Consider the following 19,841-nt stretch of genomic DNA (forward strand, 5'->3'; position numbering starts at 1 on the left):
GTTTCTTGCGGTTCTCAGAAGGCTTCCTAGGCATCGTGAGCAGGATAAAATGCAGTTGCAAGGGCAGAAAATACAAAGAGAAAAAAAACACTTTCTAATGCGAATTATGCGACTGAGTGGCACTGTGGCGGGAAAAATTTAAACAAAACATCACGTGAGAGCAGAAGCATTTTTAATTGGGCGACATCACAATCACGTCACGAAAGCGGGTGGGGGAGGCAACTTGATCAGAAGTTTTGATTGGCTGTCAGCATCACAGGAACGTCCAGTATGACCGTGTTGGACCAGGGGTGATCGTGCTAGAGGCAAACTCTGCGGACTTCGCCCACTTCTCGGAGCTCCGTGTGTGTTATGCTAATGCACCCAAGTTACAGTAATTAAATTGTATTAAATCGTACTAATTTTTTGCTCTCCGTGCTGGACGCGAATCGTGCTGGACAAACGCGTGTTGGACGCAAGGGTACTGTATTTGGGGAGAAGTAAACAACGCTTCGGCCCAACTAGGGCTTAAATGTTGTTTATTTCTCCCCAAATATACTGTTTTTGTTTTTTACGTGGATTTTCCCTCAAATTAATATTGTTGCTTTTAAGCTGTCTGCGGCCACCCTTTGCGGGATTAGGGCGTCGGGCTATAGATAGATAGATAGAAGTTTAGAGTAGCATAACTTCCCAAATGGGTAGACTTTCCCAGAGTCCAGGAACGTAACTCCCAATATTACCATTGTTTATGGGAAACTTATGTTTAAAAAACGCGTTTTTAACTAACGTGACCTCTCCAGGAACCTAACCCTTGCGTTATTTGAGAGGTTACTGTATACTCAAACACGTTGGTTAGGAGGGAGGGAAAGAGAGAGAGAGAGAGAGAGAGACAGAGAGACAGACAGAAAGAGACAGACAGAGAAAGAGAGAGAGAGAGAGAGAAAGGGGGGGTAGCAATGCACTGAATGGATGATGGGTGCCAAACCTATAAAAAAAATAAAGTCCAAGTGCCTCCACCACCTCAAGCCTAACCACCAGCATTTTTTTTTTTTACTGATGCACTTCACAAACATCTGCCAGATACAGTTGGCTTAGCTACTGACTGCCAAAGCCTTATCAGTGTGATTCTCCAAACATACTCTACTTCATCCAACTAACTTCATCTTTAATTATCAATTTCCTACCCTCCTGAGCTTCAATACCCGGAATCTAATTCTATCACACTCATTAACAACATCCAACCATTATATTGTAATGAGACTATCAAAACATTGTCACAACACAGTATATTATACTTAATTCCTTCTAATAATGAAAATTTAAGAAATTTCAACAATAAATACAGACCTCTTGCTTGGCATCTGGGCTGTAGTAGACTAATAATAATGAAGTGATGATGTTGATGATGAGTCCTGTGATAGTGATGAGGTTGGGTGCAAGTGTCAGGGGGCACTGGTCCACCAGCCAGCACCACCACCGCTGCATGACAGGATCCAGCAGGGAGCTTGATGCACATGAGTACTCATGTTTCTCCAGTCGACGCAACTGCACATCACTTAACTGCCCCATCTTTAAACTGGGGATCAGGATTTTACCTCCCACAGAATTGCTGTGAAGCAAATAATGATTATAGTAATATCGACAATAATAATAACATAATAACAATAATACAGTAACAACAACAACAATAATAATAACTAATAATTATATGGGTAATAATAATAGTAATAATAATAATAATAATAATAATAATAATAATAATAATACACTTGATCCTCCATTTCCCGTACCCTAATTTCCCAGATTTCGGATTTCACGGACATGAGCTGAGGCCGGGCAATACAGTAATCCCTATACTATCCGGACGCCCACTTTCCGGACACCCCACTTACTGGACATTGTGGGCCTGGACCTTCGGAACCCAAAAATGGCCAATAAAAGAAGAAAAAAAAAAAAAATCGAATTTTTTCCCACCCGTAATTTGAAATTGCCGTGTGGCACTGAGCAACTGTTTACACCATGGCCCCTTCATCCCTTCCTGCCTCCCCCCTCCCCTGTCAGGGTAGCCATTTGGTATTTTTCATTACCAAATGTGGGCCAATTTGGTAAAGAAAAATTCATTTGGTAATGAATCAGAAAAAATGCATTACCAAACGGATTTTTAACATGTATGAGGATACACAGGAAGGAGATGGTGGATTGTTTGCTCTCTCTGATTAATCTGTTAGCCTACATAGTGTGAAAATAATCAACATGCTGGTAATTATAAGGAGAGTGATTATATGTATTTCCACTTGTACATTCGGGCTTTTATGCTCCTCATGGGGCAACGTAGGATTGGATGATGTATGAATATATAATTAGTTTAGAATAAATGCTAGCTTTAAGAATTTGGTAATGAAAAGCTAAATTTGATTATGAAAATTGAGGAGTTTGGTAACATGGCCAAGTTGCGATCTGGCAACCCTGCTTCCCCCTCACCAACAGTTATTGCCTAACTGCGATCACGAGTAGATGCTTATCGCAATGGATGCAGCCCATGCTCATTATTTGTCAATAAACAGTGAATAAACTGCAATACCTCGTCACTAGACCACATGAGAATTTACAGTGTTGTGCAGTGTTGAGAAATTAGAATTCAGAGTGCAAAAGATTAACTGCGGAGTGCAAACTGGCGGTTGAAACTGGCATGGTGCAATTAACAGAATGTGCAGTGTTAAACAATTATAACTCACAGTGCAAAGAATTACTGTAAGTGCAGCACAACACTGGATTACTGTACGTGCTTCATGAGCATTTTCACCACTGTCAAAGCCTTAGAGAAGGCGGTCACAGACGTGCTTTAAGAACCCTGGCTGAGGTAGTCACTTCTAATTCCTCATTCTTTGGTTCCTTTTTATCTGCTTCATGCTTTATGTCCATTATTGGTGTGAACAGGGTCTTAAATATGTTTAAATAGGTGTTATGCACATCCGGTAGGGAGTTATTTAGGTGGCTATCAAAGTTGGGCGGGTTAGTGTCCTTAAGTACAAGTCCAGGAGACTGGGGCCCACTATCATGACGGGACCACTTTCCGGACATGCCTTTGGCTCTATTATGTCAGATAGTAGAGGGATTGCTGTATTATCAAATGCCTGACATATGCCCGTACAAGTTCGGGATTCTCACAAAAGTCCGATAATTATTCCCTCATCTAATATACTATAGCATTAGCTGTAGGTGGTGGTGACCATCATCCACTCACTTGATGTAGTGCTGCCTACTTCTTCCTTAGCCTTTATCATTCTTTTTCTGTGCCTGCCCTCCTCTCTTCCTATTTTTCCCATCTTTCCTGTCACTACTTAATGCTTTTTAATGCTTTTCTTTCCGTTACAGGTGGATTTACATTGAGTGACAAGCCAAATGGTTTCCTGTAAGCCAAGAAACTATTTACAACACTGGGTGGTAACCATATAACCAAACCAAAGGTATAACTAAAATAAACTACAGCAGCACGAGAGCCCTCTGCAGGAGCAAGTGCGAGGGGCCCGAAGGGCCCACAAGCACTTGTATAAAACTACAAGCAGTCTGCTGCACAACACAGTATAATTTTAGCAAGGTTTTAACTCAGTAAAGGCCATTTGTAACACACACACAAAGCTATTTTCATAAATGAAAAGCACAATGGCCACCATCCTGCTTCACCCCACCGGTTCCTTGAAACTCGTGGCATTATTTATATTATATGTATGTTATTTCAGTATGTACTGCATTTATATTTATGTTACTGTGTCAGTGCTATTTTTTTATGTACTGTGTGTGTTAGTTATGTTGGTATAGGTATCCTACATTCCACAATGCTCTAGAATATCGGAATAACTACCGGACAATATTGGAGAATGCGGACAAAGTAAGGTAAATGTACGGGGAATGGTATGTGGGGAAAGACTTTTGCGATTCCCGGGCTTTGGGGGTTCCCGGACTGGTCTCCCCCCCCCCTTTTAGTCCAGGAAATGGAGGGTCGAGTGTAATAATAATAATGATAATAATAATAATGGTAATAATAATAATAATAATAATGGTAATAATAATAATAATAATAATAATAATAATAATAATAATAATGGTAATAATAATAGTAATAATAATAATAATAATAATAATAATGCCAGCAGCTAATACTGTAATAATAAATTGCCCATTTGCTTATCAAAAGTGCCTTTTGTTCCACGGGAATTCGGTAGCTGTATTACCTGGCACAAACAACCATATATAGTGCAGTTTTGTTATGCGATAGAGTTGCATCAAGTGAAGACCTACGGCATATCGAATTATCGCATAATGAGGTCAATATGACATGAGTTTAATGGGGTTATGGAGGGTGACTCCAACCGTGAAGCCTTTAAAAGAGCCATGCACCTGAGGTTTCTCCTGTTGGTATGAGTTGTCACCAAGGTTTTCCCTCCTCCTCAGTATGAGGGACAGTTGGAGGGCCTGGACAACCACTCCACATAAAAAGATACAGCATCGCTTCACTTAATACGGGACATAGCATTATTTGTTAATCACTTGCACTCTTATTTAGCAATAACAATGATGTTCCTGTGGCCTTTCATGCACAAAATGAAAGGCAACAATCACAGCCAATGTAAACACTGGGAGGGCATCTTCGCTCAGTCAGCCATGTAGCCTTAAAGGGGGATGATGGTTATGTAAATCTGACACGATTTCCAAGACACAAGTTTCAGTTTTTCACACACAAAAAGGTATCACTTCACTTGTGGTTATGTATTTCCAAGTCACAAGTTTCAGTTTTTCACACACAAAAAAGTATCACTTCACTTAACCCTTTGAGATTTTTGGCCCTCCGCTGACTGTGTCTGTGCCAGATTCAGCCTGGAGCACATAGAGTGCACCATCATGCAGCGAAATTTGTACTTAATCGGCCACTGTAAATTAACTTTTTTGGTAGACTAATGAATGTGGTAGCATTATGAAGCTGAATAGTTGCTCTTTATCACAGTAATATTGAAAAACGTAAATACGGTAGCTAAAAGGTCAATAGGACGAGTAGAAGTTAGCTGAAAAGGAAAAATCGCACACCCTTCCATAGAAAAATATTGTAAAAAAAAAAAGTACTAGAGTTACACGAAATCTGATTGTACCATGTCAATCTACAGTAAATTACCTTTCCATTGATATACAGGTTATGGCAATTTACGTTAGTTTTCACAGAGAAAAGCGAAAGCTCTCACTGTCACACATGAAAATATCCATGCTGGTACCGGTAATCTATCTATCTATAGCCCGACGCCCCAATCCCGCAAAGGGTGGCCGCAACAAAACGCCTCCAAGTCACTCTGTCACCCACCATATGACTACCCTCACCCCCTTCTCCCTCATATACCTCTCAACTCCATCCCTCCACCTCATCCTCAGTCTACCCCTCCCTCTCCCTCCCTCCACCTCACCTACATACACCCTCGTAGTCAGTCTTTCATTCTCCATTCTCTCCATATGTCCAAACCACCTCAGTGTATTTCTCCATATCTTCTCAACCACATCCACATCCACCCCACAACGTTCCTTCACTTCTTCATTCGTCAACCTGTCCATGTCACCCCACATGCTCCTCTCAAGTAACTCATTTCCACTGCTCTCACTCATGACTTGTTCCCCTCTTGCAAGGTCCACGCCTCGCTTCCATACGTCAGGGTAGGGATCACAAAACTATCATGAAGTGACTTCTTGACTTCCATACTCACCTCCCTATTTCTCATCACTGCTTTCAGTGTACCAACAACCTTCCCTCCCTGCTGTACCCTTTCACGCACTTCATCCCCCAAAGTTCCATCCTTACTCATCACACTACCCAAGTACTTCAATGCACTCACACTCTCCATATCTTCACCCTCCAACCTCACTGTACATTCTGTGACTTCATTCCTCTCAAACACCATAACTTTACTTTTGTTTACATTAACTTTCAGATTCCTCCTCCTACACACTGTCCCAAATTCATTCACCAAACCTTGCAACTCCCATTCATCTTCACTCAACAATACTGTACCAACAGCAAACAGCAACACCGGAATTTTCCAAATCTCATCCTCATTCATTAGAGCCACCCCCACATCCACTGCCCCACCCTGCACCTCCTTTACAACCCCATCCATATATATATTAAACAGCCATGGAGACATCACACAACCCTGTTTCAGTCCCACATTGAAATCAAAGAACTCACTCAGCTCACCATCCACTCGCACCGTAGCCCTAGATCCCTCGTACATACTCTTCACAGTATTCAACAATTTCCCCTCCACTCCATATATTCTTAATACCTTCCACATACCTTGTCTATCTATTCTGTCTTAAGCTTTCTCCAAGTCCATGAAGGCAGCATACACTTTCTTTCCCTTCTCCAGATACTTCTCCACTAAACATCTTAGAACAAATATCTGATCTACACACCCTTTTCCCTTCCTAAATCCCCCTTGTTCTTCTCCAACTAGCTCCTCTGTCATATGCCTAACCCTATCAATGAGTACTCTACCATAAATTATACCAGTCACACTAAAAAGGAAGATACCCCTATGGTTACCACATACTTCTCTCTCCCCTTTTCCTTCATATAAAGGAACAATTATACCTGATTTCCAGTCCTCTGGAACCCTTCCCTCTTCCCAAGCCAATCTACACAACTTCCATATCCACTCCACAACAATCTCACCCCCATACCTAAGCATTTCACCACACACTCCATCAATTCCTGGGGCCTTTCCCAACTTGATCTTCTTCATTGCTTCCACTACTTCCATCCTACTGATCTCTTCCTCCCTCCTCTCATCTCTTCTTCTCCCAGCCATGCTCCAACCACTTATACTCACACTGCTCTCACTCTCTACATTCAACAAATCCTCAAAGTGCTCCTTCCATCTCCTCAATTTCTCTCTCTTCTCCACCAACAATCTATTATTCCTATCTTTCACTCCCCTACTATTTCCCCTTTCACACTGCCTTACTTTCTTTACCTCCTTCTAAAACAATTTCGTACTCTCCCTCCATTTCACACTTAGATTCCTCCCAAACTCTTCATCCACTTTCTTCTTACTCTCCTTCACCAGTCTCTTAACCTCCCTTCTCCTGCTCAAATATACCTCTCTCTTTTCTCTTTCATCTTCTCCCCTACCTCTACTCGCTAACCATTCACTATACGCCTTCTTCTTTTGTTCCACAGCTCGTTTCACCTCATCATTCCACCATGCTGTCCCTTGCATCTCATCCTCACTCCACAAACCACCTCACACGCTGAGCCTATCTCCTCCGTAAATATCTTACATACGTCTTCCACACCTTCCATTTGCTCTAGCTCATACCTTCCCAATCTTTCTTCCACTATGCTCTTATACTCTGCCATTTTCTCACTATCTTGCAAATTCTCCACTCTTCTCACAGGAGCCGATTCCTCTGGTCTTCCCCTTCGTCTCCTCAACCATTTTCTTTGCATCTTTACCTTGGCCATCACTAAGTAATGGTCTGAGACTCCATTCCCCCACCCTCTCCACACTCTTGCATCCAACACTTGTCTTTTCATTCGCTCATCCACACACACGTGGATGAGTGAATGAGATACTGATATTATTCATGGTAAAAGCGAATTTTTTATGCATACAGTAATCCCTCTAATATCCGAACGCCCAATATCCGAACATCCCCACTAACCGGACATAATCCTCCTGGGATCCAATATTCCCAAAATGGGCCAAAAACTGCAAAAAATTCGAAAAAAATCTGACTTTTTTCCCTCCCATAATTTGAAATTCCCGCCTGGCGCCAAACAGCTGTTACACCATGGTCCCTTCACCCCTTCCTTCCTCCCCCTCCCCCCTCCCCTGTCAGGTTGCCATTTGGTATTTTTCATTACCAAGTGTGGGCCAATTTGGTAATGAAAAATTCGTTTGGTAATGCATTAGAATAATGCATTACCAAATGGATTTTTCACATGTATGAGGATACACAGGATGGAGATGGTGGATTGTTTGCTCTCTCTGATTAATCTGCTACCCTACATAGTGTGAAAATAATCAACATGGTGTTAGTTATAAGGAGAGTGATTACATGTATTTCCACTTGTATATATAATTAGTGAAGAATATATGCTAGCTTTACGAATTTGGTAATGAAAAGTTATATTTGACAATGAAAGTTGAGGAGATTGGTAATGTGGCTGTTGCGATCTGGCAACTCTGTTACCCCACCAACATCAACAGTCACAGCTTAACTCCGATGGAGAGCAGATACTCATAACAGTGCAAGCCACAGGTGCTTGTTTTTTGTGAATAAACAGTGAATAAACTGCAATACCTTGCCACTAGAACACACAGGAATTTACAGTGTTGTGCAGTGTTAAGAAATTAGAATTTAGAGTGCAGAGGATTAACTGTGGACTGCAAACTGGCGGTTCAAACCAGTCCAAGACCAAGGGACTTGTAAGTACCCAGAATGTTTAATATTGAATAAACTCACCTTTAAAACCTCATTTTATGGTTCTTTTGCATTTATTTCAGTCTTTTATGTCCCTTATTGGTGTGATTTGGGTCTTAAATAGGTGCTATGCATGTCCAGAGGGAGTTGTATAGGTGTTTTTCAGAGTTAGGGTCCGTAAGTACTAGTCCATAAGCTGGGGCCCAATATCCGGACAGGACCACTATCCGGACCTGCCTATGGCTCTATTGATCCGGATATTGGAGGGGTTACTGTATCTGTCTGATGTACTTGTCAGTGTAAAACTAAATAGTTGGAAAAGGATACACAGGATAGTGTATGTAGAACAAGCCCAGATAGGATATGGAAAACATGCAAAAAACAAATGTTGTTTCATATGACTCAAATTCGAGTCATCAGAATCTCAACGGTTGGATTTACGATGACTCGAAATCTCGTCTTCGGAATCTCAAAGGCTTAATATTGCACACTGCACTATTTGTTAAGCATCTGCACTATTATCTGACAATAACAATGGTGTTCCAATGGTCTTTCATGCACAAATTAAAAGGCAATGAACACTTCCAATGTAAACACTGGTCAGATATCTCTGCTCAGTCAGCTGTGAAGAGGCCTAGAAAAGGGATGATGGTTATATATGGCTGACACAATTTCCCGGTCACAAGTCAGTTTTTCACACACAGAAAAGAATCACTTCAGTTAATACTGCACACTGCACATATCTGTTATGCACTTGCACTCTTACTTGCCATAACTGGTGTTTCAGTGGCCTTTCAAGCGCAAAACAGAACGAACGGCAATGATCACAGCCAATGTATACACTAGGTAGCCATTTTGGCTTGTGTGTGTCACCACATCCACACAAGATTCTCAGAGGCAGCTGTCAAAAATATCGTCGCAGTGCCAACGGCCATACCACGTTGAGTACACCGCTTCCCGTCCGACCAGCGAAGTTAAGCAACATTGGCTTTGGTTAGTACCTGGATGGGTGACCGCCTGGGAACACCAGATGCTGTTGGCATCCCTACGTGTCAAGTGGGGTTGGTGGAGGATTAGTGCCCCTTCCTGTAAAACAATTAACTCTAAGCCCTTGGCCACCCCGTTTGGGATACATGGCGTCTGGCAATGAATGAATGAATGAGAAATTGCAGTTAATTTTTTTTACGTACTGAGACATGGTATAACTTTTAAATAATGCTGTAGCAATCTAGCACATAACGAGGCATCTTACGACAAGCCTGCACTGTGTATAAATATATACAATGTGAATAAATATATATGCTGTGAAGAGTATGCATGATGGTGCTAAGGCTGCAGTGTGTGTCGATGGTGAACTGAGTGAATTTTTCTCTTTGAAGGTTGGGTTGAAACAGGGATGTGTCATGTCTCCATGGTTGTTCAATCTGTACATGGATGGGGTAATAAAAGAGATACAAGGTAGTGCAGAGGATGTTGGAGTGGCCCTAGTGAGAGAGGGTACTGTCTGGAAACTCCCTGTACTGTTGTTGGCAGATGATACTGTGTTGTTAATTGAAGATGAAGGGGTGCTGCAAGGCTTGGTGGATGAGTTTGGGATAGTGTGTAAGAAATGGAATCTAAAGGAGAATGTAGGGAAGAATAAAGTGATGGTCTCTGAGAGAAAGGGGGAAGTCAGTGAATGTACAGTGAGGTTGGATGGTGAGGAAATGGAAAATGTGAGTACGTTTGAGCACTTATGGGAATATGATGAGTAAGGATGGAAGTTTGGAGGGTGAAGTGCTTGAAAGGGTACAACAGGGAAGAAAGGTTGCTGGTTCCTTGAAAGCAGTGATAAGAAACAGGGAAGTGAGCATGGAAGTGAAAAAGTTACTACATGACAGTATTGTGATACCAACTCTAATGTATGGACGTGAAGCTTGGACATTGCTAGAAGGACACAAGTCAAGAGTGAGAGCAGTGGAAATGAGTTATTTAAGACGAGCCTGTGGAGTCACATGGAGAGACAGGCTGACAAATGAGGATATAAAGGAGCGTTGTGGTGTGGATGTGGATGTGATAGGAAGCGTTAGGAGGAACACACTGAGGTGGTTTGGCCATGTGGAGAGGATGGAGGATGAGAGACTGGCAAGGAGAGTGTATGTGAGTGAGGTGGAGGGGGGGAGAGGGAGGGGGAGGCCAAGGATGAGATGGAGGGATGGAGTGGGGAGGTATTTAAGAGAGGGGTGTGTGAGTAGGGAACAAGGCAGTGAAATGATGGGGGACAGGGTGACATGGAGGCAATTTGTTTGTGGCCACCCTGTACGGGATTAAGGCGTCTGGCAATAGACAGATAGACAGATACATATTTATATAGACTACAGTAAACCCTGGATTTATCGAACCCTCTTTTAACAAATTTCAGTTTTAACGACCACCTTCAGCAGGTTGAATGTTATGTTCATTTAAATAATTTTGTTCAGTAAAAGAATGGATGTGCGGGAAAAATCAACCAGCATGGCATCCCTACACACACACGCACAAAGATCGATCCCAAAGGAAACAAGTGGGAAAAAGAAATTGAGGAAGTAAGGAGGATAGGGCCATATAAGAATGGGGAAGCAAGAACAATGAGAGTTAAGTTGTCATCAGAATGTGTAGTAAATGATATATATACTTAAAGTGACCTGGAAACTAAGTAAAGAGGCAGGGATGGAAAATATTAGAGTAAGAAAAGATATGAATGAAGAAGAAAGAGAAGTTTTAAAATTTTTGAAGAAACAAGTAAAGGAAAAAATGACAAGAGGTCAGAGGAAGAATGTAAAACTTTTTTTTGGCGAGTGATGGACATGAAAGTAAGAAAGTGGTATATGAGGAACTAGAAGTGAAGGAAACAAGGGGGATGGACATGAATACGAAAAAGGGAAGAATGAGTAATGATAAAACCAGTGCAGTAAATCTAAGTATCATGTATAATAATGTAGAGGAGTTAATATCTAAGAAAGGAGAAATTGGAGACTATATAAATAAAAATAAACCTGAAATTGTTTGCTTTGTGGAGACTCAATTGCCCTGAGATGTTCATACAAAATTATTTGGATGGAACAATTATAATATCTGGAGAAAGGAAAGAGAAAGCAAGTTTGGGGGAGGTAAAATTATTTTTAACCCATTGTGACTTAAGAGCAAAAAATATATAGAAATTGAAAATCTCATGGCTGAAATTTTGGAAATTGAAATAGAGGACATTTATGGAGAAAAAATGATGTAATAGTATTTTGTATGTCCCTCAAAACTAGGGCATGGACAAAAGAAGATTACGAACAGTTAATAAGAGACTCCATCATTAAACAAAAGATGTTAATTAAACGAAGAAATAGAATAGTAATAATGGGAGAGTTTAACTTTAGAAAAGTTGATTGGGAAAGTATGGATGCTGGGAACAATGAGGAATCATGGGGAAATAAGTTAATGGAATTGGTAACGGAAAAAATGTTAACCCAATTAAGTAAAGAAAATACAAGAATTAGGGGTGACGACAAGATATTAAGCCTCGACTTAGTATTCACAAAGGACCCAAATGATGTGAAGAACATAATCTACCAATGCCCCTTTGGTAAAAGTGATCATCTGGTTATTGAGATGGAAATAGCAGGAGTAAGGGAAGGAGAAAGACGTGGAAAACACAGAGAAATTAGATACAATTATGGGAAGGCAGACTGCTTCCCTGAGGAACTTTTTCCAAAATGTAGACTGGAGTAAAATGAATACCATTACAAATGTTGATGAGAAATATGAGTTTTTGATAGAAGTATATAAAACAGGAGTTAGTAAATATTTCCCAAAATTTTCCGCAGCTATGGAAAAGAGAGAATGGTTTAACAACAGATGTAGAATGGCACATAAGGCAAGAAAAAGAGCATGGAATAAAGTGAGAAAAAGGTACAGTATAGTGAAAGGGCTGGGAGAAGTACAAGCAGGTAAGAATGAATATGTAAGGGTGCAGAAAAAAAAAAAAAAAAAAAAAAAAAAACGAAATTATTTTATAGGTTTGTAAATGGTAAAATGAAAGTTAAGGCCAGTATAATATGCAGGGATGGAGATGAAACTTACAAAAGCAAAGAAGAATTGTGCGAAATAATGAAGAACAAGCTGCAGTCAGTGTATGTGCCGGAAAAGGAATTTAGGGAACCTGAAATTCAACAGGATGACAGGAATGGCAGAAATTACAGTTGATGCGAATGAGGTGCTGCAGCTGATGAGGGATTTGGATGTGAGAAAAGCAATGGGACCAGACAATGTGGCTGCATGGATCCTGAAGGAATGTGCTGACTAGGTTTTTTTTTTTCTTTTCTTTTTTATTTTTTGAGGAAGAAGGAACCAAAGGCAATGAGCCCACTTACTGTTCCTTCCAAGAGAAAAACAAAATACAAGAGAGAGCCAAATTCAAGATCCATTAATTTTGACATGCCTGGACACACTGCGTTTGAAAGACTGGAGATCATAGGAAGCAGGAAATACAGACAGAGGGAGACAGTTTCAGAGTTGACCTGTTGCATAAATGAAGGACTGGGAGTAACGGTTAACTCTTGCATTAGAGAGCTGGACAGAAAAGGGGTGAGAGTTTGCTACTAGCCGGGTGCTACGCGCCCATCGTAGAAGTGGAGGAATGCATGCAGATAGTTGAGGAACAGTGATCATTGAAGTAGCGATAGAAAAGAGATAAAGATGCAACATTGCGGCGAAGAGACAGAGGTTGAAGGGAGTCAGTAAGAGGGGGAGAGTTAATGAGACTAAAAGCCTTTGACTCCACCCTATTGAGAAGAGCTGTATGAGGGGAGCCTCCCCACACATGAGAGTTGTACTCCCCACAGGGGCGGATAAAACCCCTGTATAGAGTCAACAATTGTGCAGGGGTAAAGAAGGAATGGAGTCGGCTTAGCACACCCAATCGCTTGGAAGCAGATTTTACAAGAGATGTAATATGATCTTTCCAAGACAAGTCCCGAGCAAATGAAACCCCAAGCATGTTCAACGATGATGCAGGATTAAGTTGAGTATTACAGTATTAAACATAAGTGGGTATACCTGTGGAAGATTTTGTCGGGTTGATAGGTGCATAAACTGAGTCTTTGATGCATTAAAAACAACCAGATTATTTTTACCCCTGTCAGAGATACGAGCCAAGACAGACATTAGGTGTGCCATAGCCTCATCCCTTGCCTGTTGATGTAACTGCTGAGATGGACGTTGTGGGAATCGAATGGAAAGGTGAAGGGTGGAGTCATCAGTGTATGAGTGGATAGGGTTAGATGTACAGCTTAGAAGGTCATTGATGAATAAAAGGAAGAGAGTTGGTGATAGGACAGAGCCCTAAGGAACACCACTGTTAATAGATCAAGGAGAAGAACGATAGCCGTCTACAACAGCGGCTATAGAACGACCAGAAAGGAAGCTAGAGATGAAGGCACAGATAGAAGGATAGAAACTGTAAGAGGGCAGTTTGGAAATTAAAGATTTATGCCAGACTCGATCAAAAGCCTTTGAGATGTCAAGTGCAATGGCAAAGCTTTCGCCAAAGTACCAAAAGGAGGATGACCAGGAGTCTGAAAGGTAGGTGAGAAGATCGCCTGTGGAGCGTCCCTGACGGAACTCATACTGACGATCAGAAAGAAGGTTGTGATAGGAGAGATGCTTTAAAATTTTTCTATTAAGAATAGACTCAAAAACTTCTGAGATACCGGCACAGGATGTTAAAGCAATTGGATGATAGTTATAGGGTTGGGAATGGTCACCCTTCTTTGGGACTGGCTGAATGAGAGCAAACTTCCAGCAAGAAGGAAAGGTACAAGTTGACAGACAATGGTGAAAGAGTTTGCCTAGGCAGGGTGTAAGCACAGAAGCACAGTTCTTGAGAACAACAGGAGGGACTCCATCAGGCCCATATGTCTTATTAGTACTGAGGCCAGCAATGGCAGAAAATACATCAGCTGACAAAATTTTAATGTTAGCCATGAGGAAGTCAGAGGAGGGAAGTGATGGAGGAACAGCACCGGAATCGTCTAAGGTGGAATTGGAGGAGAAAGTCTGAGCGAAGAGATCTGCTTTATCAGTAGAAGAAATAGCTACAGAGCCATCAGAGTAGAAAAGAGGAGGGAAGGATGATGAGGTAAAGTTGTTAGAAAGGTTTCTGGCAAGGTGCCTGAAGGAGCGGGAAGAGTTCGAGTTAGAGAGTTGAGAGCATTTTGCACGGATGAAATTATTTTTAACAGAGCAAAGAACAGACTTAGCATGATTCCGGGCAGAAATGTATAAAAGATGTGATTCAGGGGTGGGTTGGCTCCGGTACCTTTTACAGGCCCTCTCCTTGTTGTGGACAGCATTAGAACAAGCGTGATTAAACCAAGGCTTTCATGCATTAGTCAAAGGATATGAGAAAGGAATGCATGCTTCCATGCCTGAGAGAATAACCTCCGTAATGCGCAAGGCACACCCAGTTAGTGTGGTCTGTTTATATCATCATCAAGACCTCACTGGAAAATGGACAGTTACCGAAAGATTGGAAAAGAGCAAGTATTGTGCCAATCTTCAAGGGAGGAGATAGGGAAGATCCACTCAATAGGAGCGTTCGCACTGAGTGGAAAATCTACCAGACACCACCAGAAACTACGTCTCATTTTCGTTTTGACGGGCTAAAGGGGTCTTAGTTAAACTTCTGTGTTCTTTTTCTGATCGATATTTACAATATTGGTTAAGCAAATCTATCTATCTATCTATCTATATACCTAGGCTGCTTCCCCCAAGGAAAGGGAGGTAGCCGAGACAGGACGACACACTCCCCATTTACTAATCCATTCAAACACATTCATTCGTATCTTAGCCCCAAAGGGGAGAATGGACAGATCCTCACCGCACCACACCGCACAAGGGTCAACAGCACAATGCAATCAGTGACATCCGCAGCAGGGCCCGACAGCAGAGCTGGTTTACCCCAGCCACATCATAACAAACCCATCCCCTTACCCGCACCTGACCTGACTAACTGATCAGACCAAATGCGGGAGAATATCCCCTCAGGGCTGCATCATCATTTATTCATTCACAATTTCTCTCCATTTATTTCTGTCATGCACAGCCACTCTTCCTTGCTCAACAGACATCCCTCTCGCATCCAGTGCTCTCTTCACACTGTCCATCCATCCTATTCGTGGTCTTCCTCTCAGCCTTACACACCTCACATCAGATCTAGTTATCTTTTTCACCAATCGCTCATTATCCATTTTCTCCATATGCCCAAACCATCGCAACACCCCCTGCTCAACTCTACCAGCCATCTCCCGAACAACTCCAGTTCTCCTTCGCACTTCATCATTTCACACCCGATCCATACGTGTCACTCCACACATACTCCTCAGACACCTCATCTCCATTACATTCAAACTTTTCCTCTCTGCTACACCCATATTCCATGTTTCAACTCCATATAACGCAGTCGGTACCACAACACCCTCATACAGCCTTCTCTTTACGTCCATTCTAAGCGAACGACATCTAAACACTTTTTTCATTCCTCCCAGCACCCTTCCTACTTCATTTATTCTAAACTTCATTTCTGCATCTATTCTTCCATCCACAGCAACATGTGACCCTAGATATTTAAAACACTCTACTTGCTCAAGCAACTCGCCAATCAAAACTATATTCATCCCCCTACCATCTACCAACCTTGTACACTTCATCACTTTACTCTTACTCTCATTTACTTTCAATTTCCTCCTTTCACACACCCTTCCAAACTCCTCTACCAACTGTCTAAATCCCTCCTCTGAATCAGCCACCAGTGCAGTCTCATCTGCAAACAGCAGCTGCTTCAGATTCCACTCTCCACCATCAACATTCACTAGACTCAGACCTCCACCTAAAACTCTTGCATTCACCTCTCTTACAACACCATCCATGTAAATATTAAACAACCAAGGCGACATCACACATCCCTGTCGCAGCCCCACTCTCACGGGAAACCAATCACTCACAGCATTTCCCACTCTTACACAAGTTCTACTATTTACATAAAAACTTTTCACCCCTTTTAGTAACTACTAATCTTAAAACAGTCCACAAAGCCTCCCTATCAATTCTATCATATGCTCTTTCTAAATCCATAAATGCCCAAAACACATCCTTGCCTTTTGCTAAATACTTTTCACACACTTGTCTCACAGCAAACACCTGATCCATGCATCCCCTCCCTCTCCTAAAGCCACACTGCTCATCATCAATCACTCCCTCTGTACCCTCTCTAACTCTCATAATTAACAATCTACCATACACCTTACCTACAACACTCAACAGACTTATACCCCTAAAGCTAGTACATTCATGCTTATCACCCTTGCCTTTATACAACGGGACCACACAAGCACTTGCCCAGTCAATTGGCACCATACCTTTCACAAAGCACACATTCAACAGTCTTACTAACCAGTCAACAACAGTCACTCCACCACCCTTCAGGCATTCCACAGCACACCCATCCATACCTGCAGCTTTCCCTGTTTTCATCTCCTTTACTGCCTTCTCCACTTCCTCCTTCGTGATCAAAGAATCATTCAACTTTCCCAACACATTTATTCCTTGCACCCTTTCATCCGCCACAATCTCAGCCACCCTTTCCTCCTCTACATTTAACAATCTTTCAAAATACTCTGCCCATCTCTTCCTTACTGCATCCATCTCAATTAACATCCTTCCATCCTCTGCTTTTACTCGTTCTTCCTTCCCAGACTCTCCCTTTCGCACCCTTTTCACCTCCTTCCAAAACATTTTCTTATTCTGTTGAAAATTCTCTGTCAGCCGCCTACCCCACCTCTCATCTGCTGCCACATTAGCATCACGCACAGCCCTTCTCGCCCTATTCCTCTTTTCCTTATACCTTTCATATGACATCTCATCCTTCCTCTGCAGCCACACTTCATATGCACGTCTCTTCTCAGCCACAGCCATACTTACTTCCTCGCACCACCATTCACTTCCTTTTCTTACACCACCACCCACACGTCTAACACCACACACCTCTTCTGCATGCCCCACCACAGCACTCTTAAACAACTGCCATTCCTCCTCCACATTGCCATTTTCCCGATCTTTCACTGCGTTCCACTCATCTTTCAATTTCTCCTGATACTCTATCTTTTTCTCTCTTTTATCCAACTCACTCACTTTCAAAACCTCCCTGCCACACCCAACCCTCCTAGCTCTCACCCATCTCTTACCTACTCTTAACTTTCCCTCCACCAGGTAGTGGTCAGACATACCTCCACCCTCCCCTCTCAGAACTCTCACATCCAACAACCTTCCTATTACATTCCTAGACACAACCACGTAGTCCATCAAAGCTCTATCAACAACCCTTCCACCCTCCTGCCTCACCCATGTATACTTATAAATATCTTTCTTCCCAAACAGCATATTTCCAATCACCATCTCTCACTCAACACACATCGCTATCATTCGTTCCCCATTTTCATTTCTTCCAGGCACACCATGCATACCAACTACACCTTCAACTGCTACATTTCCCACTCTAGCATTCAGATCTCCCATCATTACCACATTCACATTCGCTCCAAAACTCTGCAGACACTCATCAACATCATTCCAGAAAGACACCCTCTCTTCTTCATCCCTTTCACTACCAGGCCCATATGCACTCACAAACACCCACAACTCACGTTCAAATTTCGCTTTCACCAACATCAGTCTCGATGACACCTCCTTCCATTCAATCACACACTGCTGTACTTCTGGACTCACTAACAAGACCACACCTTCTCTTGCCCTTCCTCTATCAACACCTGACAATCTTCCATTCACACTTCCAAACATAGACTCACCCTTCCCTTTCATCTTCGTTTCACTCAAAGATAACACATCCAACTTTCTTCTCACAAACATTCTCCCAATCTCCTCCCTTTTAGCCTCAATCGTATTACATCCACGCACATTCATAGACCCAATCTTCAGGGTATGGGGATAACTCAATCCCCCATCCCTTTCTCTGGCCTGTCTCTTTTTAGGAACTAAAAAACAGAGGAGGGGGTCCCTAGTCCCCTCACCCCGCCCCTTTTAGTCGCCTTTTACGACACGCAGGGAATACGGTGGCAGTATTCTTCCTAACACAACCTGGCCGCAGAGTAGTAGTACCACCCCATAGTGCGGCCAGATTCTGTCTCCCCCGCCACGGGGGGGACAGTATCTGTCAATAAGACTGTTTTTGGCTTGTAAGAAACAAAAAAGGCGTATGAATAATGACATTCGTATATAATCTAACGTACAAAAAATGGCAAATATGGTCTATCCATAGTTTAATATTTATTAGACTCTAAAATGTCACGGCGTATCGAAGCCTAGCACTGCCAGACGTACGAAGCAAGCCAGCTGATGGAGCAGATCACAGTACGAGTGAAGACACGGGTGTTTAGGTTTGCTTGGAAAACTTGTTGTACCAGAGGCAGCAACTAAATATCGACATGCTTTCTTGAAGTGAATTAAGTTTCATTCTTACTCACAGGGAGTTAATGTGTTAGTATGAATTATAATCAACTATTATTGTTGGTTAAAGATATACATATATACAGTATTTCTATGCATGGATGGAGTGGTTGGTCAGTGGGGTGCCAGCTGTCGTAGGTGGGAATGGAAGTGCTTTGGTGGACATCTGTGCTTGTAAGGGGCTGGCAATAGCCAACACCTACTTTCGGCATAAGATGATCCACCGGTATACATGGAGAGTAATGAGGAGGATGGATGGTGAACTTGTTGAACGAAAGGCAATGACAGACTACGTGTGTGTGGATGAGTGAATGAGAAGACAAGTGTTGGATGCAAGAGTGTGGAGAGGGTGGGGGAATGGAGTCTCGGACCATCACTTAGTGATGGCCAAGGTAGAGCTGCAAAGAAAGTGGTTGAGGAGACGAAGGGGAAGACAGGAGGAAGCAACTCCTGTGAGAAGAGTGGAGAAATTGCAAGATAGTGAGAAAATGACAGAGTATAAGAGCATAGTGGAAGAAAGACTGGGAAGGTATGAGCTAGAGCAGATGGAAGGGGTGGAAGACGTATGTAAGATATTCACGGAAGAGATAGGCGCAGCGTGTGAGGCGGTTTGTGGAGTGAGGAGGAGATGCAAGGGTGTGCAAGGGACAGCATGGTGGAATGATGAGGTGAAACAAGCTGTGGAACAAAAGAAGAAGGCATATAGTGAATGGTTAGAGAGTAGAGGTAGGGGAGAAGATGAGAGAGAGAAGAGAAAATATATGTGAGCAGGAGAAGGGAGGTTAAGAGACTGGTGAAGGAGAGTAAAAAGAAAGTGGATGAGGAGTTTGGGAGGAATCTGAGTGTGAAATGGAGGGAGAGTAAGAAAT

At 42.2% G+C, this 19,841-nt stretch overlaps 1 protein-coding gene and 1 non-coding gene across 2 annotated transcripts in view; one reads left to right on the forward strand and one right to left on the reverse strand.

The window, feature by feature from the left end:
* The window catches only part of bbc (choline/ethanolaminephosphotransferase 1 bbc), a 149,739-nt gene extending 148,191 nt beyond the window's left edge, over nucleotides 1-1,548 (reverse strand). The window contains exon 1 of the mRNA XM_080264848.1: nucleotides 1,327-1,548. Coding sequence (XP_080120974.1) covers nucleotides 1,327-1,548 — 222 coding nt within the window. The remainder of the gene's footprint in view (nucleotides 1-1,326) is intronic.
* Nucleotides 1,549-9,368: 7,820 nt separating this feature from the next.
* Nucleotides 9,369-9,487, forward strand: LOC145390536 (5S ribosomal RNA). The gene has a single exon (XR_013895682.1). It is a non-coding gene; the product is annotated as a 5S ribosomal RNA (ribosomal RNA).
* Nucleotides 9,488-19,841: the final 10,354 nt, after the last annotated feature.

The sequence above is a fragment of the Coenobita brevimanus genome, chromosome 14, assembly GCF_032717465.1.
Source record: "Coenobita brevimanus isolate Jiangsu-jjx chromosome 14, ASM3271746v2, whole genome shotgun sequence".
Taxonomy (NCBI): domain Eukaryota; kingdom Metazoa; phylum Arthropoda; class Malacostraca; order Decapoda; family Coenobitidae; genus Coenobita; species Coenobita brevimanus.